Here is a 25,738-nt window from a genome sequence, read left to right on the forward strand (position 1 = left end):
TTTGTGCCCCGGTCCGGGAAGATCCCACGTGTCGCGGAGCGGCTGGGCCCGTGAGCCATGGCCGCTGAGCCTGCGTGTCCGGAGCCTGTGCTCCGCAGTGGGAGAGGCCACAACAGTGAGAGGCCCGCGTACCGCAAAAAAAAAGAAAAAAAAAAAAAGAACACAGCTATGTAGACAGGGCCATTTGGTTTGGAACCTTGGCTCCACCACTTGCTTGTTGTATGAATTGAGGCAAAATAATTACTTTTATTTGCTTTAGTTTTCTTTTTGTGAAATGAGAATAATGAGTTGTTTTGAGTTAATCAATGTATAGTAATTATAATCATCATATTCATCGTCTCATATTATAGTGTAAATATGTTTTATGTTTGTTTTTGGAGAGTCTTGAGAAAAGCCAGTTAGCATCTTGTAAATAATAGGTTTCCAAAAGTAACTCCTTTTTGATGTTTAATAATTCTTTAATATTAAATCTTTTACTTCTTAAAATAGTGTATATTGTACTTGAATTTGAATACTCAAACTCAAAAATGTATCTAAATCTCAAATTGAAGATGTTTAGATTTTACCAAAATTAATACTTTTTACTTTTTAATTTATATTTTCACATGAAACCTATACAGAAATTGCTTTATTTTCCTAGTTGTTTTTACATCCAAACACCTTATCTTTGTATAAATCTTGAAAACACGTTTTGCTTTCCTTTTAACATTCTATACTTATAATGTGATAGGCTTCTCAATACTTGTTTTCTTTTGCTCTTCTATTTTCAAGGATTCTTTCTCTCTCTCTTTTTCTTTCTTTCTTGAAATGAAAACTCAGTCCTGAAAAATGGTAACCATAAAAAGGAATTTAAAAAGTAAGATGATTTTTAGTATTTATTGCATGTTTATTTAGGTATGCATGTTATATCCTTGAAATACTATTGTTTAAGGATTTAACCTCACAGAGGATGAGAGATTATCTCATGTTTATGTTTATAGTTAAAGTTTAGGTGCTTAATAAGCAGGCTGTTGTTATAAGGTTATATTATATACTCTCATGACTGGGAAAGCCTCCCTCCTGTTCCATTCCACTCCTAAACACATGGGTTGCACAGCTGCTGTATAGTTGTACACTGTCCCATGTGTATTAAGCGAACACAGCCTGCAAAAGGGTTGCATTTTGGAGCATGGTGGTAGCATGGCTGGTTGGAGACCACAGAAGTATAGCTGCCAGAGTTCTTCCATCTGGCAGCAGTGCTGCTAGGCAGCTCCACACAGAGCATAAATATATTTTTGCTGAGCACTTTTCCTGTTGCAACAGCCACGAATGCCTAGGCAGCGATGTGGATGGCTGGCAAGATGGTCAAAGGGACTAACAGAAAGGTGTTTAATTGGAGCCACTCTACTGTTTAAGGTGAAAGAACATGCAATAAAGTACGAAGAAACACATTTGAACTCTTACTATACATGCAGGAAGCTTGACAAATAGTCTTTTAACTTTTACGAAGACCTTTAAATTAAAGAATTGTGAAATTGTAGTAAAGCATAATTACTTTAAAAAATTAGCCTTTGTGTGCATGGCAGAAGGTGACACAGAAATATAATTTTTTATTTTAAGAGAAAATAATTGTGATTGTCTTCATTTGATGAAAATTTATGTCTGCTTTCATTAAAAATTCCCAGAACATTGAACATAAGTCAACATTCCATGGAGAAGGAGGTATTATTCAACTTTCATGTGTGCATATCTGCATATCGGAGCACAAAATATTGACATGATAATTGCAGTCAAGCCTGAGTGAACAGTGGCCTGTGGGAATTCAGCTGGTGTTGTACCAACTGGATGGCTGCTCAGGACACAGTTTGAAATGCAAGGTGCAAGTTAGCACTTTATTCAGCACAGGCAGGCATCATTTAAAAATCCTTGGGGGCAACCCTGGTGATATGCAGATGTTAAAACAGTCTGTTCTGAAGTGCTGACATTTTTGAACACTGTAAGAGACTTCTCAATTCTGGGTAAAAAATATTTACACAATTACTAAAGACATATAATACACAATCTTTTCCAATTCTTTTATGGATTTTTTAGATAATAAATGTTGAGTATATGCAGAAGTAACTGGACATGCGGTTAAAAAAAAAAGGAACAGGAAAATCAGGAACTAAATAGAGTCATTTAATTTCTAACTATAAAATAGAAAAGACTTTGAGTTTCAACTTTGTGTACTTAGAAATGATGCTAAGTGAATAAGGATATCTGAAACAATGGTATATTATTTAGTCATGTATCAAATCTAAACTGTTATGTTCTATTAAGTTATCGCTTCTTTGTTTAAAGAGTTCATCAGTACTCCATAATTTTTCAGATTCAGATGTTGTAGCCTAATTCTCTTCTTTGTTCTAATTTGGAGCTACCTGATTGAACAGGGAAAAAAAGAATACTTTTTCATGTCTCAGGCTGACTCTTCTAGCACAGGTTTTGGCTTTCACCTGTAGTTTAAATATATATTTTATATTGAAAAACAAAATACAGTAGTTAGACATTCTGGATTATGTAATAAAAATTAAGTTGTGATCTTAAGACCAAAATAGATGTTTCAAGTATACTTGAACCTTTAAAATATTTTATACCAGAGGTTTTATGTGTATTAGGATCTGTTAACTTAGTAATGTGTTTTCATTCAGAATATTAAGAGATTTTTCTATAGCTGTTTTTACTGTGGAATAAATGGTTGAAAAATATTTGTGTTAAGTTTTCAGGTTTTTCTCTTTTTTGAGTTTTCTTATTACATTATTCATAGATACCATTCTAGTAATTTATTATACATACTCAAAATAGGAAAATAGTTATAAAACAGTTTGTGGATAAAAGAATAAATAATTTTTAATGGTATAATTCTCATTTCCCTAAACTTCCATTTTTGTAAGTGTTACTGTTCTAGAATCCTAACGCATAGTAGAAATTGAGAATGTATTTAAATGGAAAGCCGTTAATAAGAATAAAATGTACATTTTAATAGATTCTGTTCTTAAATGAAAGAAAATGTTAGTACAATGTTTATTTTGTGCATTACTGTTAATTAAGAATAGTCAACGTCAGTGAGTTTTGCTTTTTCATTTTCTTTGTTTTCTAATTCAGACCAATATCATTGCCTCATTTATGGTTAAATGTTTCTTTTAGACTCTAATATTTCATTTTTGACATCTCATTAAAAATGGGCTCAAACCCAGAAAGTATGATCCTGTCATATTGTATAATATATGGCATGGTCTATAACACAATAAAATTTTGTTTCTTAATGATTTAGAATAATTTCTCAGATTTTTGAGTCTAGAAAAATGGCAGAAAGTTAGCATGGTAATTCATGTGGCTAAGTACAGCAATGTTAAATGCTTAAATGGGTGGTACTCTTGGGAAAAGTGATTGGAGCTTTAAACTTGTACAAATTTGACAGCCTCTCTTCACTTCATTTTTCATCCTAAAGAAGTCTGCAGATATTCTTAGCTCACATCATTATTGCACATCAGTGGTTCTAATTAGCTAAACAGGAGTTTTTCTCAGTCATTGATCATCATCAACTTCTTGACAGTGTCTTTATTTTTAGGAACCTTTTTTTAATGTCTTGTAAATACATAGACTATACATTAATTGAATTGACCAGATAGGTTGGTGACTTTTAAACTCAAAGCAATTTTTTTCATTGTGTTATTCCAAGTAAAAAATAGTGTATTCATATTGTAGCATTGTTTTCTCTTGGGGGCATTTTTCTGTTAAGAAAATATTAGATATTCCATACCACCAGGAGGAGCTGCTGAACAAATCTCTATATAGAGTTTGAATTGTGATTTTTTTTCAACTTCAAAACTATAACATAGTAGTGAATTTTGGAATTTTTTGTTATAAAATATATCACTGAGGTGTGTTTTTGAAGTTTATATTTTCTATGAAGATTCATATTTCATTTATGACCTATACTTTCAGTATTATATTATTTACCTTAATCTATTGAGAAATGTGTCAGTTATTGTTATTTCAGTGACTCTCAGACTTCAGTATGTATCAGAATTTTTTGAGACTTTGTGTCTTAGTTCGGGCTGCTATAACAGAATACTATAGACTGGGTGGCTTAAACAACAAACATTTATTTCTCATAGTTCTGGAGGCTAGGAAGTCCTATATCCAGTTGCCTGCCAACTCCATTCCTTGTGAGAGCTCTCTTGTAGACAGCTGCCTTCTTGAAGCATCCTCACATGTTGGAGAGAGAGATCATCTTTCTCTCTAATCTCTCTGTCACTAATCCTATTCATGAGGGCCTTACCCTCATGACCTTCCAAAGGCCCTACCTCCAGATACCCTCACATTGGGGATTAAGGCTTCAACATATGGGTATGAAACTTTCAGTCCATAGCACCTTATTGTTAAGCACAGATTGCTGGGCTGTACCCTTGGAGTTTCTGCCTTCAGGGTGGGAGGAAGATGGTGCATTTCTAACAAGTTCCTAGGTGATGCTGATGCTATTTCTTTCGTGACCCACACTGAGTAGCACTGGATTAGAGTATGAGGTGTGTACATACTTGCGTCGTAGGAGATAATTGCTCTGGTACCAAGCTAATTTGGAAGCTGTAATAATGCTTTTGTTTGGGGTTTGTGGCCTATAGTCTAATTTTATCCTTCTCTCATTTAAAAGGACCACCAGAATTTATTTTGACAAGAGTTGGTATTTTTTAGGCTTGTTACAAAAGAGTGGATTAGAAAGACTTTATCCTCGTAAATTAAACTAATTCCTGGGAATTTAAAAATAGATTCATGTATATTCAGGAAGGAATTTACAGAGGAAGTTTCTGACTGGAATTAATATCTTGGCTGTCTCAACCTGGGTCTTTGTCCTTGGCTAAACCCAATCATGCCCTGCCCTTTGGGATTTGAAGTTATTTTTCTCCTGATCCATATACAGTTGACCCTTGAGCAACCAGGGGTTAATCCCTGTATAATTTATAGTTGGCCTCCATATTCTTGGTATCTCTGCATCCACAGATTCAACCAAACCATGGACCCTATAGTACTGTAGTGGTTACTATTGACAAACATCCGCATATAAGTAGATATGCAGTTCAAACTTGCCTTGTTCATGGGTCAACTGTACCTTAAATGGATGTAGTATTCTTTTTCAATAGTTATGATTTTATAATGGTAAGTTAAAACTTCAAGTGATCTTTTGAAATTGTATGTTAGTAACAAGTGATAAAAATATGTATTTTTAATATATAAAATAGTTTTGTAGATCAGTAAAAATAGTAAGATATAAAATAGTAGATACATTAACAGGCAATGGCAAATTAGGGGGGAAAAGGTATTTTAATTTCTGAAAGTATGTTTAGTTTCACTGTTAATAAAAGAAACAAATAAAAAGAAAGCCTGGTTGAAGACAGTGGATTGTGATCATGCATTAAATGTACTGATAATGCTTGGTAAAGAGGAAATAAAATAATAAAGCAGGATAAAGTGCAAACAGTAAAATTAGTAGTCATAACATGTTTGTGGAATTTCAAACGTTGTTTATTCCAACTCTCCATCTACTGTGTGCCTACATCCAGAGGGCTGACCATGGCTAGAGAAAAACTTTGAACCATGATGACTGGTCTTATGTAAATTTATGACCATTAACCTCAGTGCTTAATACTGCCTGGTAGTCGTCCTGTTTTTTTTTTTTTTTTTTTTTTGGTTTTCTGGCTCATTACCATCCCAGTATCCTAGAAGACTATTTTATGCTTACTCACTTGTCAACTTCTTTTTTAATCTTTAAAAAAAAATGTTTTTCGCCACACCATATGGCTTATGGGATTTTAGTTCCCCAACTAGGGATTGAACTCACGGCCTCAGCAGTGAGACTGCCGAGTCCTAACCATAGGACCACCAGGGAATTCCCAACTTCTAAAACTTTGTTTCTCATTCTCACTCTCAGCTGGTAGCTGTTATAAATTTGTTAAATTAATACTTGTTAAGTAGAGCACAGGGTTGTGGATGGTGAGCCATGGTTCAATAACAGACCAGAAGAGAAATTGAAATAGAAAAATTTATTACTCAGAGGTCCTGAAGGAAGTACTTGGCATGCTTCAAGGGACAACACGGGGAGATCAAGGCAGAGTGCAGACAGAGAAGGACAGACCTGGGGTACATGCCTTTATTAAAGTTTATGGGTGGAGTACTTTCAGGTAAGCCCCACAGGGTGTCTTATCTAAGGGGCACATAAGGAAAAGGCGTTGGAAGGCAGGGGAGACTACTGATCAAGGGCTATTGGGGAAGTCATATCAGGGACTTAAATTTACTTGTGACTCTGCAAGCTGCTATCTCTAGGGCATGCGCTTGCATGAGGGACTAGAGTCAGTTTAGGTTTGCTGTTCTTTGAGTTATGCTCTTGCCTCAGTGCTTTGCACTTGTTACAGGTCCCGTGGCTTGGAAAACTCTTCTGTGAGAGCTCCGTGTCTCTCACTTCCTTCCTTTAAGTCTCTACCCAAATACCACCTTTAAGGACAGTTATTTGTTAATTATTCAGTAGCAACATGCAACCTTCCTTTTACTCCCCAGTTCCCTAAAGCTAAGCATCTCTTTCTCTGTTACCCTAGTTCATTGTCCTTATTATACTTATAGCTAATTAACATATTATGTATTCACTTACTTATCATTTATTTTCAATATCCATAAACTAGAATGTTAATTCCATGAAGGCAACCACTTGGTTTATTTTGTTCACTTCAGTATCCCTGGTCCCTAAGAGAGTGCCTGTCATATAATGAGTGCTCAGTAAATTCTGATGGAATGTAGATACGGATTTGGGGGTTGGTATTTATTTTGCTAAGTACTCTTTTAGTCTGAGAACTCTATTTCTGTAACATTCTCAGCAATTATCTCCTAAAAATATTGCTTTATCTTTCATCCCACTATTATCTACTTCTAAAACTCTTTAGGCATATGTTGGGGTATCCCAGTTAAAACCTACATGTCTTAACGGTGGCTTCATATTTTTCATCTCATTGTTTTTCTATGCAGTATTCTGGATAAATCCATCATTACTATCCTCCTGTTCACTAATTCTCTTCTTGCGTCTATTTTGAGCTTAACCCATTTAATTGTTTTTTGATTCGTTGATCATAATTTTTATTTTCAAAGTTTTTTTTTTTTTCAAAGTTTTTTTTTTTTTTTGGTGGTATGCGGGCCTCTCACTGTTGTGGCCTCTCACTGTTGTGGCCTCTCCCGTTGCGGAGCACAGGCTCCGGATGCACAGGCTCAGCGGCCATGGCTTACGGGCCTAGCTGCTCCGCGGCATGTGGGATCTTCCCGGACCGGGGCACGAACCCGTGTCCCCTGCATCGGCAGGCGGACTCTCAACCACTGCGCCACCAGGGAAGCCCTCAAAGTTTTTTTTTTGAATGAAGTTCTATTTTAAAAAAAATTATTCATTTTATTTTTGGCTGCATTGGGTCTTCGTTGTTGAGGGCTTTCTCTAGTTGTGGCGAGCTGGGGCTACTCTTCATTGTGGTACACTGGCTTCTCATTGCGGTGGCTTCTCGTTGCGGAGTACAGGCTCTAGGCATGTGCACTTCAGTAATTGTGGCACGCAGGCTCAGTAGTTGTGGCACACAGACTCAGTAGTTGTGGCTTGCGGGCTCTAGAGCACAGGCTCAGTCGTTGTGGTGCACAAGCTTAGTTGCTCTGCGGCATGTGGGATCTTCCTGGACCAGGACTCGAATCCGTGTCCCCTGCATTGGCAGGCAGATTCTTAACCACTGCGCCACCAGGGAAGTCCCGTATTTTCAAGGTTTCTAACAGATTGTTTAGATCTACTTGTTTTTGTTTTATTTCATGTTTTTGTTTATAATTCTAGTCATTATTTTATGTCTTTAAAGATACTTATTTAAAAATCTTTTTCAGAGTGTTCTAATGTTTTCATTTTGTCTAGAATGATTGCTTCACATTATTGCATTAGTGTGTGCATGTTTTGTGTTTGTGTGTAGAGCATGTTTTTTCTTAATGTGTTTTGGATTTTTTGTCTGTGGTCACATCTTGTGTGAGAGGGTTGCTGTTATGGTTCGCATCCTCCTCTTTCCCCACCACTCCTCCTTTTCTAATGCTTTTTTCTCTAGAAATTTTGTTATTGTCACTAAATTGTCACCCTCACTGCAACCCCCCATCCTGAAATAGGTTTTATATTGGTAGTTTGGGGCTCTTAGCAAACAGTACAACAGAGGATTTACTATACTTAGTATATGAGCTGTGGGGTGCTTTGGCTCAGCCTGTGATTGGATGCTGTATCTATAAACTTTTGCCTTTATAGACTTTCATGTAAGCCTTAATTCCAGGCAAGGATGGGCAGAAGTTTTTTCAGCCTTCTTTCAGGTGATGGGAATTCCACTCCAGTCTCTGGTTTAAAACAATGGGCCTGGCTATGCTTCTACTTATTGAGCAGGACATGTTTATTCCCTGTTGTCTCTAGGAGCTAGCCTCCTTTCCACATTAGCCTGCATCTGGATCTGGACAGCAGACAGCATCTTCATCCCCATTCATAGCATTGTACTTCTGTTTAGTTTGTGATCCTCAGATGTGACTGTGTCTACTTAATTTTTTGTGCTTTATGTTTTTCTATTAATACTGTAATTTAGAGAATATAGAAGAGCCTCAAAATGTGAACTTACTATGCTAACTTATTGGAAGTCTAATTTTAAAAATTTTAATGTATTATTATGCCATCTGCATCTATCTCCTTTAGTGGTGTGCTTTTTTTGTTTTTTTAATTGAAATATACTTGACAGATAATATTATATTAGTTTCAGGTGGACTACATCGTGATTTAACATTTATATACATTATGGGATGATCATGATAAGTCTAGTAATCAACTGTCCCCATGCAAAATTATTACACTCTTATTTACCCTATTCTTTATCCTGTATGTTGCATCCCTGTGGTTTATTTATTTTATAACTGGAGGTTTGTACCTCTTAATCCAATTCACCTATTTGCCTCCCCTCCTTCTCTGGCAACTACCCATTTATTCTCTGTATCTGTGAGTCTTCTTCTGTCTTGTTCTGTTTGTGTTTTTTTTTTCCTTCTTTTTTTCAGATGTTACATATAAGTGAATTCATATGGTATTTGTCTTTCTCTGTCTGACTTATTTCATTTAGCATAATTCCACCTAGATCCATTCATGTTGTTGCAAATGGCAAGGTTTCATATTATTATACCTAAGAAATATGCCATTGTGTATATATACCACATCTTTATCCATTCATCTACTGATGGGCACTTAGGTTGCTTCCATACCTTGGCTATTGTAAATAATGCTACAATGATCATTAGTATGCTTATACCTTTTTGAACTAGTGTTTTTGTTTTCTTTGGGTAAATACCCAGAAGTGAAATTGCTGGATCATTATGGCAGTTCTATTTTAAACTTTTTTAATTTTTTGAGGAACCTCCATCCTGTTTTTCATAGTGGCTACACCAGTTTACATCCCCACCAGCAGTGCACATCCTCACCAATACTTGCTATTTGTTGTCTTTTTGATGATTGCCATTCTGACAGGTGTGAGGTGGTACGTCATTGTGGTTTTAATTTGCATTTACCTTATGATTAGCAATGTTGAGCATCTTTTCATGTGTCTGTTAGTCACCTACATGTCTTCTTAGAAAAATGTCTATTCAGGTCATCTGCCTATTTTTTATCATTTTTTGTTTTTGTTTTTTTCTTTCTGGTGTTCAGTTGTATGAATTCTTTGTATATTTTGGATATTAACCCCTTATCATCAGATATACTGTTTGTAAATATCTTCTTCTATTTAGTATGCTTCCTTTTTGTTTTGTTGATTGTGTCCTTCATTGTGCAAAAGTGTTTGAGTTTGATGTAGTCCCATTTTTTAATTTTGCTTTTGTTTGCCTTGCCTGAGGAGGCAGATCCAAAAAAATATGCTGTGACTGATGTCAGAGAACATAGCGCCTAGGTTTTCTTCTAGCAGTTTTATGGTTTCAGGTCTTTTATTTAAGTCTTTAATCCATTTTGAGATTTTTTTTTACGGTGTGATAAAGTGGTCCAGTTAGATTTTTTTTCCTTTTTTTTTTGCATGTAGCTGTCCAGTTTTTCCAATACCATTTATTGAAGAGGTTGACTTTTCCCCATTGCATATTCTTTCCTCATTTGTTATAGATTAATTGACCACATAAACGTGGGTTTACTTTTGGGTTCTATTCTGTTCCATTGGTCTATGTGTCTGTTTTTGTGCAGTACCATACTGTTTTGATTACTCTAGCTTTGTATTATGGTTTGAAATCAGAGAGTGTGATACCTTCAGCTTTGTTCTTCTTTCTCTAGATTGCTATGGCTATTCAGGGTTGTTTTGTGTTTCCATACAAATTGTAGAATTATTTGTTCTAGTTTTGTGAAAAGTGCCATTGGTATTTTGATAGGTATTACATTGTAGATTGCCTTGGGTAGTATGGTCATTTTAACAACATTGATTCTTCCAGTCCAAGAACATGGTGGTATATCTTTTCATCTATTTGGGTCACCTTAAATTTCTTTCATCAGTGTCTTTATAGTTTTCCTAGTATGAGTTTTCTACCTTTGGTTAGATTTATTCCTAGGTATTTTATTCTTTTTGATGCAATTGTAAATGGGATTTTTTCTTAATTTCCCTTTCTGATAGTTACTTGTTAGTGTATAGAAATACAACTGATTTCTGTATGTTGATTTTGTATCCTGTAACTTTATTGAATTCATTTATTAGTTCTAAGTTTTTTTTGTAACTTCTTTAGGATTTTGTATAGTATTATGCCATCTGCAAACAGTGGCAGTTTTACTTTTTCCTTTCCAATTTGGATTTGTTTTATTTATTTTTCTAGTCTGATTGCTGTGGCTAAGACTTCTAATACTATTTTGAATGAAGTGCTGAGAGTAGGCATCCTTGTCTTGTTTCTGGTCTTAGAGGAAATGCTTTCAACTCTTTACCTTTGAGTATTATGTTGGCTGTGGGTTTGTCATATATGGCCTTTAATATGTTGAGGTAAGTTTCCTCTATTTCCACATTCTGGAGAGTTTTTATTGTAAATAGGTGTTGAATTTTGTCAAAAGCTTTTTCTGCATCTACTGAGATGATCATATGATTTTTATTCTTCAGTTTGTTAAGGTGGTGTATCACATCGATTTTTGGGTATTGAACCATCCTTGCATCCCTGGGATAAATCCCACTTGATCATGGTGTGTGATCCTTTTAATGTATTGTTGAATTTGGTTTGCTAATATTTTGTTGAGTATTTTCAACAAAAAATCCTCTAATTTTCTTTTTTTGTCTTTGTCTGGTTTTGGTATCAGGGTGATCCTGGCCTTGTGGAATGAGTTTGGAAGTATTCCTCCCTCTGCAGTTTTTTGGAATAGTTTGAAAAGCCTATGTGTTAACTCTGCTTTAAATATTTGGTAGAATCCACCTGTAAAGCTGCCTGGGCCTGGACTTTTGTTTGTGGGGAGTCTTTTGATTACTGATTGAATTCCATTACTGTTAATTGGTCTGTTTATGTTTTCTGTTTCTTCTTGATTGTCTTAGGAGTCTGTATATTTCTGGGAATTTGTCTCCTTCTTTTAGGTTGTCCATTTTATTGGCATATAATTGTCCACAGTAACCTTTATGATCCTTTGTATTTTTATGGTGCTGGTCTTAACTTCTCCTTTCCCATTTCTGATTTTATTTATTTGGGCCATTTCTCTTTTTTTCTTAATGAGTCAGTTTTGGATGGAATGTTCTATATATATTGATTAATTACATCTGGTCTAACGTGTCATTTAAGGCCAGTGTTTCTTTATTGATTTCTGTCTATATGATCTGTCCATTGATATTAGTGCTGTGTTAAAATCCCTTACTGTTATTGTGTTACTGTCAGTTTCTCCCTTTATGTTTTTTAATATTTTCTTTATGTACTTAGGTGCTGTTATGCTTTGTGCATGTATATTTACAATTATTATATCTTCTTGTTGGGTTGATCCCTTGATCATTATGTAATTTCCTTCCTTGTCTCTTGTTGCAGTCTTTAAAGTCTATTTTGTCTGATATAAGTATTGCTACCCCAGCTTTGTTTCTGTTTTCATTTGAATGGAATTCCTTTCTCCATCCCCTCACTTTTAGTCTGTATCTACATCTGAAGTGAGTCTTGTAGGCAGCATAGATATAGAACTTATTTTGTGTCCATTCAGCCACTATTTGTCTTTTGATTGGAGCATTTAGTCCATTTACATTTAAAGTAATTATTTAATAGCTATGTATTTATTGCCATTTTGTTACTTGTTTGGGGATTGTTTTTGTAGGTCTTTTTTGTTCATTGTCTTCTTGTTCTTTTGTTTGCTCTCTTCCCTTATGATTTGATGACAATCTTTAATGTTATGTTTGGGTTCCTTTCCCTTTTTTGTTTGTGTATTTGGTATATGTTTTTGATTTGTGTTTACCATGAGGTTCATATATAACAACCTATATATATGTGATTAATTGAAGTTGGTGATCTCTTTAAGTTCAATACAGTCTAACAACCCTACATTTTTACTCCACCCATCCCCACATTTAATGTTTTTGATGTCATGTTTTACTTCTTTTTGTATCCTTTACATATTATAATAATTACTTAGTATGGATATAGATGATTTTACTATTTATGTCTTTTAACCTTCCTACTAGCTTTATCAGTGACTGATGTACTACCTTTACTGTATATTTATCTTCACCAGTGAGATTTTTCTTTCATAATTTTCATATTTCTAGTTGTGGCCTTTTTTTCTGCTTATGGAAGTTCCTTTAACTTTTCTTGAAAAGCCATTTTAGTGGTGCTGAACTCTTTTAGCTTTTGCTTGTCTGTAAAACTCTATCTTTCCTTCAAATCTGAATGATAGCCTTGCCAGGTAGAGTATTCTTGGTTGTAGACTTTTTCCTTTCATCACTTTGAATATATTGTATAACTCTCTTCTGGCCTGCAGAGTTTCTGCTGAAAAGTCAGCTGATAGCCTATGTTAGTTCCCATGTACTTAACAGGTTGCTTTTCTCTTGCTGCTTGTAAGAGTCTTTTATTTTAATTTTTGCCATTTTAATTATGATGTGTCTTGGTGTGGACCTCTTTGGGTTCATCTTTTTGGGGAGTCTCTGTTTCCTGGCCTTGGATGTCTGTTTCATTCCCCAGGTTAAGGAATTTTTCTGGTATTATTTCTTCAAATAAGTTCCCTGCTACTTTGTCTCTCTCTTCTCCTCTGCCACCCCTATATGCAAATGTCAGTATGCTTGATGTTGTTCTAAAGGTCTCTTAAACTATTTTCCTTTTAAAAAATTCTTTTTTTCTTTTCTGCTTGGGAGAGTTCTACTACTCTGTCTTCCAGGTGCTGATCCTTTCCTCTGTATCATCTGATCTACTGTTGATTTCTTCTACTGTATCTTTTATTTCAGTTATTGTATTTTTCAGCTCTTGTTTGGTTTTTCTTTATATTTTTAAACTCCTGTTGGAATTTCCACTGTGTTCATCCAGTTTTCTCCCTAGTTCATTGAACCTCTTTTTGATCATTACTGAACTCTTTTTCAGGTAGATTGTTTATCTCCACTTTGTTTAGTTCTTTTTTTTCTGAGGTTTTGTGTTATTTATTTGTTTGGAATATATTTCTCTGTTTCCTCATTTTGCCCTATTCTCTATGTTTATTTCTGTATGTTAGGTCAGTCAGTTACATTTCCCAATTTGGACAAGTAGCCTTATGTAGGAGACACTCCATGGGGTCCAGTAGCACACTCCCCTCTCATCACCAGAGCTTTGTGCTCTAGGGGTTCTCCTTATGTTGGCAGCATGTACCCTTCTGTTGTGGTGGGGCCAACTACTGTGGATATATTGTTAGGCAGAGCTGGCCCCTGGCCCAACTGGCTGTGAGGCTGTGCCTCATGCAGTGGCTGTAGGCCTGCTGGAGAAAAAGGTAGGTTTTCTGTGTCATTGGCTGTATGCCCAGGGGAGCCTGGGGCTGGGTCCTTGCATAGCTGTCTGTGCAGCCTGGGGTGATTTACAGCTGGTGCTAGCCCACAGGTGGGTGCCAAGTCCCCTGGTGCTAGTAGGGTAGAGGGAGGATTCCAAAATGGTACTTGCCAGTGCTGGTGTTATTGCAGTAGAACAAGTCCCCCAAAATGGCTGCCACCAGCATCTCTGTCCCCCAGGGGGTCTCAGTTGCCTCTTGCCTCTCCAGGAGGCTCTCCAAGACCAGCAAGTGGATCTGATCCAGACTCTTTTCATACCGCTGCCTCTGCACTGGAACTTGGATTATGTGAGATTTTGTGCATGCTTTTTAAAGGTGGAATCTCTGTTTCCTGTAGCTTCCAGCTCTCCTGAACATGAGCCCCACTGGTTTTCAAAGCCAGATGTTCTGTGGTATCATCATCTTGGTGTAGGATATCTGGGCTGGAGAGCTTGACATGACACTCAGATCCCTTGCTCTTTGGAGAAGACCTCTAAAATTGTGATTATCCTCCCAGTTGGGGGCCACCAATCCTGGAGTGTGGATCCTGACTATATTGTGTCTCCACCCTTCCTAACCATCTTATTGTGGTTTCTTCATGTCTTTATTTGTGGAGTATCTTTTCTGCTAGTCTTCAGTTTACTCTCATAAATAGTTGCTTCATAAGTAGTTGTAATTTTCATGTTGTCCAGGGAGGGAGGTGAGTTCAGGGTCTTCCTACTCTGCCATCTTGGTCACCAGCAGTGGTATGCTTTTATGATTGGTGTCTCTTAATTCTAATATCCCCTGTGCCTTCTAAACTCCTTTGCTTCATCTCACTCTTTCTTAAATAAGGGTTCTTTCTTTCTTCCTACCTGTATACTTCGTGATTCATGAGTGATTTAGGTACAGATTTCATTTATTTTACCTATTTTTAAAGTTTAAAAATATATATAACTGAACACCCAATACAGTTCTCCCCCATTTATTTATTTATTTATTGGCCACACCCCACGGCATGTGGGTTGTTAGTTACCCGACCAGGGATTGAACCTGTGTGCACTGCATTGGAAGTGCAGAGTCTTAACCACTGGACCGCCAGGGAAGTCCCCCCCCATTTATTTAATGTTGGTTATTAGTAAGTCTTTAGTTTTCTCTCTTTTGAGGCTTTTACTTAAAAAATGATAACTATTTTATTCTTAACATAATTGCATATATAAAGCGTTTACATTAACAAGAGCATATTGACATATTCAGTAATTATTTTAAATTTATGATATAGTGGCTGTTATAATCAAGATTAAATGTGTTTTAATATGTTTTGTAATACATCTAAATATAGAAACTAAACTGTTTTTTAGTATGAAGTTGTCTTAGTTGTCAGCAGTTGTAAGTTGTTGTCACTTGCCATATGGTTTCTGATGAATTCTGAAAGGGCTGTCAACTTCTGATAATTTAATTTTCTATATTTTAATGTGATACTCATTATCAGGATGTGAAAATTTAAAGAATTGGCTACCAATTATGACTAATAAAATTTTAATATATATATTTTTTGTTTCTAGAGAAAAACAGAAATCTGAAGCAAAAGACAGAAAAGTTTTAGAAATTCTGCAAGTCAAGGATGCTAAAATAGAAGAATTGGAACAGGTTGGTGTTACAACAGAAAATACTAAATTTATAATATTTGTTCCAGGTAGTAGGTCTTTAAAAATATTAAAAAATTTTTTTGCAATAATGTTCATAAAGAATATCAGGGTCTTTATGTCAAGCTATTACTATAGTCAGGTTACTATAGTACTTTAGTCAGTTTTTCTTTGTTTTCTGAATTAATAGACTATGTTATATATACAATAAAACTCTTAAGATGATATTGTAATTTTATAGTAGTAACTGTCAATCACTTTTTGTTGAAATCTGCTTTTTTTTTTTTAGCAATTATCATTCACTTCTGAAACTTAGAAATTTTAAAACGGTTTAATTTGTAGAAAAGATTTAACAACTGGGATGATTCTATTTGATCTTTTGAAAACTTGCATTTTCAAATTATGCAATTCTATAATTGTAATTATACAATTATATATAACTATATATTTTAAATAATATGTAATTATATACTCAGTATATTATCACTACAAAAATTCATGTTGTCATTGCTTCCAGGAATAATCTTCAAGGTATTAACATCTTAAAAATAAAGGTGAAAGAAATTTAAGAATGGCCTATATCATGATATAATATTTAAATTCATTTTATACCCAGTAGCTCTTTATAGGCTAAATTATCTGTATTTTCTAGATTAAATGAAGGTTCTTTCTGGCACCTATGCTCTTCCGACTTCTTACTCTATTTTCCTTCCTAGCCAATTAAACAATCATGAGAACTTTCATCTAAGGTTGGTTATTGTTATTAAGTTGTTTTATTAAAGGACTAAAAATGGAAGTTAATGTAGGTAAAAGATTAAATAATTTGTTCATTCTCTACATCCATATAAACTTGTTCTAAAATTGAATATAGATTCCTATATGCCATATAAATTTGAAATTTATACCTTTTCCAGCATTGTATTTTCCTTATGAAAATGTCATAATTGGTGCTATAGTGATAAAATTTTAAAAATAACTTTTTAGTTTATTTTGGGAAAAAACAGTTGTATTTGCCACTCGAGTATAAAACAATATCCAAATGAATTTTAATATAGATAATTATTGCCATATGCCTCGTATATTAATTAGGCTAGTCTAAGCTGCCTAATAAATACAATGTTAAGACTTGGAAGTGGCAGACATCATTTGTACCAGCATTTCATTGAGAAAAGCCAGTCATGGCCACCGCAAGATTCAGGGGATTTGGGAAAATGTAGATCCAGGCTGAGCAATGTCTTCCTCAGTCACAGGTCTGTTCTGTGGAGGAGAATGGATTTTTGCACTCTTTTTGATATCCTTTGGCATTAAGTTTGCAATGCTTTAGGGAATGCTTAGTTTACCAGGTCTAGATAGTAATAGCATAACATTATAAAAAATGTTGACTTTCTTAAATGACAATATATTTTTCTTTTGTCTTTGCTAAATTCTTTTTCTACTTCCTTTTCCTTGGGTAGATATTATTTCACTATTTACTTTTTGAGTAGAATCGTTTAGCTCATAAAATATTAAATGCCCATGAGAGAAATTATGTGTTTTTTAGGCACCTAATTTGTTTTCTAGGGCCTTTAATTTCTTAGCCTAAACCATGTATACTTTTGTACAATAATGGTTGTCACTTTCTACAGGGTATATTTTCAGTTTAATTCAACAAATTGCTGTATTAAATGTAGACATTATCTTGTGATGGTACTGTGGAAAATTCAGAGTTAAATTTCTTGCCTTTAATGATTTCTAAGTCTCTATGAGCAGTAGGGTGGGAATAAAAGTGAGGTGCAAGTAACCATATTCTGCTACATTAGATTAAGGTTCTGTGAGGGTGGGGACCCTTTTATACCCAACATCTAATATTTACCATATTGCCTGATTTATAATAGATGCTCTTTGAATATTTTTAAATGTGTGACTTAAATTGAATAAAACCAATGTATTTTAAGTGCCATGAGAGAATCACAAGCAGGTGCTATAAAGATTCAAAGGAAGGAGAGATTAAATTCTGTGGAGAGGTCTTAAGGTATTCAAATGGTTTTAATAGGTAGAGATTATAGGAGGATTTGTCCATGGTGAACATCAGGCAAAATTCTTGAAGGTGGGAGTGTAGAGTATGTTTGGGTGATACTGAAATTTATAGTTTGTTTCATAGATAATATGTAGCAGTGTAGGCTAAGATGAATATTATATTGGACCTGTATTAAGGAAAGGCCTTTATTGCTCGAATGAAGTAGTTGGACTTACAGGCCAAAGGAATCTATCTAAGCTTTTCATTCACTTAAGTTAATTAATCTGTAATCTCTGAAAATAAAACTGATAATCCAGTATACAATTAGAAAAAGAAAAGCAGAAAGTAGAATGATCTGTAAGAAGATTATTTCATAGTATAAGAGTAATAACATGAACCTGAACTATTAGTTTTGCAAGAATTAAAGATATATAAATTAGAACCATAAGGAACCGACAGTAATTTGAAAGTGACTCTTAGGTTTTCAGCCTGGAGTATCCAGGAGAGCAGTGGCGTTGTTGTCAGAAAGAGGGTTATTATAAAGAGGTACAACTTACTGTGAGGATGACTTCTGAGCTTCTTTTAGACAATTTGTGTTTTAGTTATTGGTGGGAATTCCATTTAGAGATTTTTAAGCAAACCATTGAAAGCATGGATCCAATCCTTGGGAAGGAGTTTTCTCCTTGATATATAGATATCTAATGTTATAGTTAGAGGGAAGACTTTAAACGGAATTCTAAGAACTAGATATTTGCTGATATTATTAATGGGTGAGAGGAAGAACAAGTTTCGGTTAAAGAGATGAAAAGACTGTTCAGAGAAGTAGAAAGAGAGAAGTATAATATCATATGTCGTGAACTGAGAGAGGACAGTTTCAAGAAACAAAAGGTGGTTAATGTAAAATGTTACAAAATTCATGGGGTTTGTGAAAAAATATTAAATTCAACAATCACGAAGTTTTTAGTGATTTTAGAAAGCAACACAAGTGGAATGGTGTATGACATTTTAAGAGATCACTGAATTCTTAGAAAGTAGTGGAAACAAATGAGGAAATTTAACAGTGCAGAGAAAGAAATTTTTGCATTTAAAAAATGTTAGGCAAAATATTTGAAAGTAGTGGAGAAGGAAATTAAAATACACAATACAAGGAGACTTAATTTAGTTAACAGAATTCTAGTTGAAGGTGGAGACCATGAGATCAAGAAGATAACAAGATTTAATACATTTTTTCTAATTTTTTCATCTTTAGTCATTCAGATTATATCTTAATTTTCTTCTTAAACTATTCTCTTTCCTCCAGCATTCTTTCAGTTAAATTTGTTATATATTTGTTCATCCTTTAACATTGCATATTTAGATGAATCTCTTGTACATACTATTTGGTTGAACTTTGTGTCTTGACTCAACATTTACGTCTTTACCTTTTTAAAGATAAGTTTATTCCATCTGCGTAAGATCTGATATACTTATTTGATCTATGTTCTCTGATTGACCTTATGCTTTCTGCTTTAGTATTTTCTTTGTCTTTTTAAAATTTGCCACATATCTGTCTTCTCTTCATTTGTGTGTGTGTGTATATGTGCATGCACTCTTACGTTGATAATTTGGAAGGTTTAGGGTCTGTATCAGTTCTTCTTGTGATTAAATTTATTATTTTATATATAATATTTAACACTATACTTTTTAAAATTGAAGTATAGTTGATTTACAATCTTATGTTAGCTTAAGGTATATAGCAAAGTGATTCAGTTATATATATGTGTGTATACATATATGTATATATATTCTTTTTCAGATTATTTTCCACTATAGGTTATTACAAGATATTGAATATAGTTCCCTGTGCTATACAGCAGGTCTTTGTTGTTTATCTTCTTTATATATAGTGGTGTGTAGCTGTTAATCCCAAACTCCTAATTTATCCAGCCCTCCCTTTTCCCTTTGGTAACAATGTTTGCTTTCTATGTCTGTGAGTCTGTTTCTGTGTTGCAAATAAGTTCATTTGTGTCATTCTTTTGGATTCCACATATAAGTGATATCATGTGATACTTGTCTTTGAACACTATACATCTTGATGCTAACATATTCTTAAAAATATGGATAGTATCTCTCAACGCATACTGTAAAAAGAAAATGAGAAAATTAGCAAATTTTTACTTATTCATCCTTTCTCCTCCATTTTGAAGTGAACTTAAAGAGAGTAATTGGAGGACGTAATTTCCTGTTCTTAGCATTGTTGGTTGTATTTTTTTTATATTGTCAAGATTTCCAGTGTTTATGTTTCATAACCATTTTCTCTATTATTTTCTATTATAAATTCTTCAGGAAAATATCTTGTGGTACATTGGTTTTTCTCCTGCTGTATAACAAATTAAAGCCTTAAAAGAATGTACACATTTATTAAATTGCTGTGGGTCAGGAGTCTGGGCATAGTTTAGGTGGGTCCTCTGTTCATTATCTCGATTGTAATTGAGTTTTCGATTGGGTTATGTTTTCATCTGGAGGCTTAATTTGGGAAGAATCTCCTTCTAAGCTTATTCAGGTCCTTGGCAGAATCCAAGTCCTTGCAATTTTAAGACCGAAGTCCTAAACAGGAACAAAGTCTGTAATAGGATTCTCCAGAGAAACAGAACTAATTGTGTGTGTGTGTGTGTGTGTGTGTGTGTGTGTGTGTGTGTGTGTTTAGATAGATAGATAAATAAAGATATGAGAGAGAGACAGAGAGAGACTGAGAAGTTGATTTTAAGGCATTGTTTCATGTATTGATAGTTGTGGGCTGGCAAATCTAAATTCTGCATAACAAACTGGAGACCCAGGGAAGAGTTGATATTGCAGCTGAACCCAAAAGCATTCTGGAGGCAAAATTCCTTCCCCCTCAGAGGATTAGTTCTTTTTTTTAAGGTCTTAAATTGGTTGTATGAGACCCATTCACATTATGGAGGCGTTATCTGCTTTACTCAAAGTCTACTGATTTAAATGTTAATCACATCTACAAAACACTTTCACAGCAACATCTAGATTGGTGTTTGATTAAAAACTGGTTATTTGGGCTTCCCTGGTGGTGCAGTGGTTGAGAGTCCGCCTGCCGATGCAGGGGACACAGGTTCGTGCCCTGGTCCAGGAAGATCCCACATGTCATGGAGCGGCTAGGCCCGTGAGCCATGGCCGCTGAGCCTGCGCGTCCGGAGCCTATGCTCCGCAACGGGAGAGGCCACGACAGTGAGAGGCCTGTGTATTGCAAAAAAACCCAAAAAACAAAAAACAACTGGTTATCATGGGGAGAGTGGTTTAACCAAGTTGACACATAAAATTAACCAAATGGGTAAAATGTACTGAGAGAAAGGTCTTTAGTGTGAGGTTTTATGTTTATCTGCTAGGGGTTAGGCTGTGTTTACTGTTTGTTTAGCAAAGGCTAACGTTTGCTTTGGTGTCCTTTTTATTTGGGTTTCTTTTTTTAACATCTTTATTGGGGTATAATTGCTTTACAATGGTGTGTTAGTTTCTGCTTTATAACAAAGTGAATCAGTTATACATATACATATGTTTCCATATCTCTTCCCTCTTGCGTCTCCCTCCCTCCCACCTTCCCTATCCCACCCCTCCGGGCAGTCACAAAGTACTGAGCTGATCTCCCTGTGCTATGCGGCTGCTTCCCACTAGCTGTCTACCTTACGTTTGGTAGTGTATATATGTCCATGCCTCTCTCTCGCTTTGTCACAGCTCACCCTTCCCCCTCCCCATATCCTCAAGTCTGTTCTCTAGTAGGTCTGTGTCTTCATTCCTGTCTTACTCCTAGGTTCTTCATGACATTTCTTTTTCTTAAATTCCATATATATATGTTAGCATATGGTATTTGTCTTTCTCTTTCTGACTTACTTCACTCTGTATGACAGACTCTAGGTCTATCCACCTCATTACAAATAGCTCAATTTTGTTTCTTTTTATGGCTTAGTAATATTCCATTGTATATATGTGCCACATCTTCTTTATGCATTCATCTGATGATGAGCACTTAGGTTGTTTCCATCTCCGGGCTATTGTAAAGAGAGCTGCAGTGAACATTTTGGTACGTGACTCTTTTTGAATTATGGTTTTCTCAGGGTATATGCCCAGTAGTGGGATTGCTGGGTCATATGGTAGTTCTATTTTTAGTTTTTTAAGGAACCTCCATACTGTTCTCCATAGTGTCTGTACCAATCACATTCCCACCAGCAGTGCAAGAGTGTTCCCTTTTCTCCACACCTTCTCCAGCATTTATTGTTTCTAGATTTTTTGATGATGGCCATTCTGACTGGTGTGAGATGATATCTCATTGTAGTTTTGATTTGCATTTCTCTAATGATTAATGATGTTGAGCATTCTTTCATGTGTTTGTTGGCAGTCTGTATATCTTCTTTGGAGAAATGTCTATTTAGGTCTTCTGCCCATTTTTGGATTGGGTTGTTTGTTTTTTTGTTATTGAGCTTCACAAACTGCTTGTAAATTTTGGAAATTAATCCTTTGTCAGTTGCTTCATTTGCAAATATTTTCTCCCATTGTGAGGGTTGTCTTTTAGTCTTGTTTATAGTTTCCTTTGCTGTGCAAAAGCTTTGAAGTTTCATTAGGTCCCATTTGTTTATTTTTGTTTTTATTTCCATTTCTCTAGGAGGTGGGTCAAAAAGGATCTTGCTGTGATTTATGTTGTAGAGTGTTCTTGCTGCCTGTGTTTTCCTCTAAGAGGTTGATAGTTTCTGGCCTTACATTTAGGTCTTTAGTCCATTTTGAGCTTATTTTTGTGTATGGTGTTAGGGAGTGATCTAATCTCATACTTTTACATGTACCTGTCCAATTTTCCCAGCACCACTTATTGAAGAAGCTATCCTTTCTCCACTGTACATTCCTGCCTCCTTTATCAAAGATAAGGTGACCATATGTGTGTGGCTTTATCTCTGGGCTTTCTATCCTGTTCCATTGATCTATGTTTCTGTTTTTGTGCCAGTACCATACTGTCTTGATTACTGTAGCTTTGTAGTATAGTCTGAAGTCAGGGAGCCTGATTCCTCCAGCTTCATTTTTCGTTCTCAAGATTGCTTTGGCTATTTGGGGTCTTTTGTGTTTCCATACAAATTGTGAAATTTTTTGTTCTAGTTCTGTGAAAAATGCCAGTGGTAGTTCGATAGGGATTGCATTGAATTTGTAGATTGCTTTGGGTAGTATAGTCATTTTCACAATGTTGATTCTTCCAATCCAAGAACATGGTATATCTCTCCATCTATTTGTATCATCTTTAATTTCTTTCATCAGTGTCTTATAATTTTCTACATACAGGTCTTTTGTCTCCTTAGGTAGGTTTATTCCTAGATATTTTATTTTTTTTGTTGCAGTGGTAAGTGGGAGTGTTTTCTTGATTTCAGTTTCAGATTTTTCATCATTAGTGTATAGGAATGCAAGAGATTTCTGTGCATTAATTTTGGATCCTGCTACTTTACCAAATGCATTGATTAGCTCTAGTAGTTTTCTGGTAGCATCTTTAGGATTCTCTGTGTATAGTAGCATCATGTCACCTGCAAACAGTGACAGCTTTACTTCTTCTTTTCCGATTTGGATTCCTTTTATTTCTTTTTCTTCTCTGATTGCTGTGGCTAAAACTTCCAAAACTACATTGGATAAGAGTGGTGAGAGTGGGCAACCTTGTCTTGTTCCTGATCTTAGTGGAAATGGTTTCAGTTTTTCACTGTTGAGGATGATATTGGCTCTGGGTTTTTCATATATAGCCTTTATTATGTTGAGGAAAGTTCCCTCTATGCCTACTTTCTGCAGGGTTTTTATCTTAAATGGGTGTTGAATTTTGTCGAAAGCTTTCTCTGCATCTAATGAGATGATCATATGGTTTTTCTCCTTCAATTGGTTAATATGGTTTATTACATTGATTGATTTGTGTATATTGAAGAATCCTTGCATTCCTGGAAGAAGCCCCACTTGATCATGGTGTATGATCCTTTTAATGTGCTGTTGGATTCTGTTTGCTAGTATTTTGTTGAGGATTTTTGCATCTATGTTCATCAGTAATATTGGCCTGTAGTTTTCTTTCTTTGTGACATCCTTGTCTGGTTGTGGTATCAAGGTGATTGTGGCCTCGTAGAATGAATTTGGGAGTGTTCCTCCCTCTGCTATATTTTGGAAGAGTTTGAGAAGGATAGGTGTTAGCTCTTCTCTAAATGTTTGATAGAATTCGCCTGTGAAGCCATCTGGTCCTGGGCCTTTGTTTGTTGGAAGATTTTTAATCACAGTTTCAATTTCAGTGCTTGTGATTGGTCTGTTCATATTTTCTATTTCTTCCTGATTCATTCTTGTCAGGTTGTGCATTTCTAAGAATTTGTCCATTTCTTCCAGGTTGTCCATTTTATTGGCATATAGTTGCTTGTAGTAATCTCTCATGATCTTTTGTATTTCTGCAGTGCCCGTTGTTACTTCTCCTTTTTCATTTCTAATTCTATTGATTTGAGTCTTCTCCCTTTTTTTCTCAATGAGTCTGGCTGTTTATCTATTTTGTTTTCTTGAGAGACTTCTTAGATATCATCTGAAACACAAAGTTCTTTCAGTTGTATTACCTTTTTATTATACCAAAGCCCTATTGATGAAACCTATTGTGAGGTGTCTGGGGACGGGAAGTATTCCATAGTCTTATGTTTAGGTCTCAGTCTTCTAGTGAGCTTGTGCCCCTAGGCTCTGACCTTCACAAGTGCTTCTCAGTTTTTTCTCCCTTAGGAAAGATTGGAAGGCTAGAGGGTTTTGGAGTTGGGTTTTTACATCCTGGGAGTTGGTTAGTCTCTGGTAAAATCCCAGCAGGCTTTGGTAAAATAATTTCTCTTGAGGAGAGGCCTTGTTAAGAAATATATACTTTGGAGAAATTTTATTTTATTTTATTTTTAAATTAGTTTTTATTGGAGCATAGTTGCTTTACAATGTTGTGTTAGTTTCTACTGTACAGCAAAATAAATCAGCTGTACTTATACATATATCCCCTCTTTTTTGGATTTCCTTCCCATTTAGGTTACTGCAGTGCATAAAGTAGAGTTCCCTGTGTGATACAGTATGTTCTCATTAGTTATCAATTCTACACATAGTATCAATTGTGTATATATGTCAATCTGAATCTCCCAGTTCCTCCCACCCCTACCCTTTCCTCCTTGGTATCCATACATTTGTTCTCTACGTCTCTGTCTCTCTTTCAACTTTGCAAATAAGATAATCTGTGACATTTTTCTAGATTCCACATGTATGTCTTAATGTACGATATTTGTTTTTCTCTTAATGACTTTCTTCACTCTATATGATGCTCTCTAGGTCCAACCATGTCTCTGCAAATGACCCAGTTTTGTTCCTTTTTATGGCTGAGTAATATTCCATGGTATATATATGTACCACATCTTCTTTATCCAGTCCTCTGTTGATAGACATTTAGGTTGCTTCCATGTCCTGGCTTTTGTAAACAGTGCTGTAATGAACATTGGGGTGCATGTGTCTTTTTGAATTATGATTTTCTCAGGGTATATGCCCAGTAGTGGGATTGCTGGGTCGTATGGTAGTTCTAGTTTTACTTTTTTGAGGAACCTCCATACTGTTCTCCATAGTGGCTGTATCAGTTTACATTTCTACTAAGAGTGCATGAAGGTTCCCTTTTCTCCACACCCTCTCCAGCATTTACTGTTTGTAGATTTTTTGATGATGGCCATTCTGACTGGTGTGAGGTGATACCTCATTGTAGTTTTGATATGCATTTCTCTAATAATTAGTGATGTTGAGCATCTTTTCATGTGTCTGTTGGCCATATGTATGTCTTCTTTGGAGAAATGTCTATTTGGGTCTTCCATCCATTTTTTTGATTGGGCTTTTTCTTTTTTTGATATTGAGCTCCATGAGCTGCATGTGTAGTTTGGAGATTAATCCTTTGTCAGTTGCTTCCTTTGCAAGTATTTTCTCCCATTCTGAGGGTTGTCTTTTCATCTTGTTTATGGTTTCCTTTGCTGTGCAAAAGCTTTTAAGTTTCATTAGGTCCCATTTGTTTATTTTTGTTTTTATTTCCATTACTCTAGGAGGTGGGTCAAAAAAGATCTTGCTATGATTTATGTCACAGAGTTTTCT

The 25,738-nt window shown here is 35.3% G+C and overlaps 1 protein-coding gene across 7 annotated transcripts in view; it reads left to right on the forward strand.

Moving 5' to 3' along the window:
* The window catches only part of CNTLN (centlein), a 331,161-nt gene that overhangs the window by 67,411 nt on the left and 238,012 nt on the right, over positions 1 to 25,738 (forward strand). For all 7 annotated transcript variants that reach the window (XM_032635110.1, XM_032635111.1, XM_032635112.1 and 4 more), the window contains exon 3: positions 15,538 to 15,622. In XM_032635110.1, coding sequence (XP_032491001.1) covers positions 15,538 to 15,622 — 85 coding nt within the window. The remainder of the gene's footprint in view (positions 1 to 15,537; positions 15,623 to 25,738) is intronic.

Source organism: Phocoena sinus, chromosome 6 (genome assembly GCF_008692025.1).
Source record: "Phocoena sinus isolate mPhoSin1 chromosome 6, mPhoSin1.pri, whole genome shotgun sequence".
Taxonomy (NCBI): domain Eukaryota; kingdom Metazoa; phylum Chordata; class Mammalia; order Artiodactyla; family Phocoenidae; genus Phocoena; species Phocoena sinus.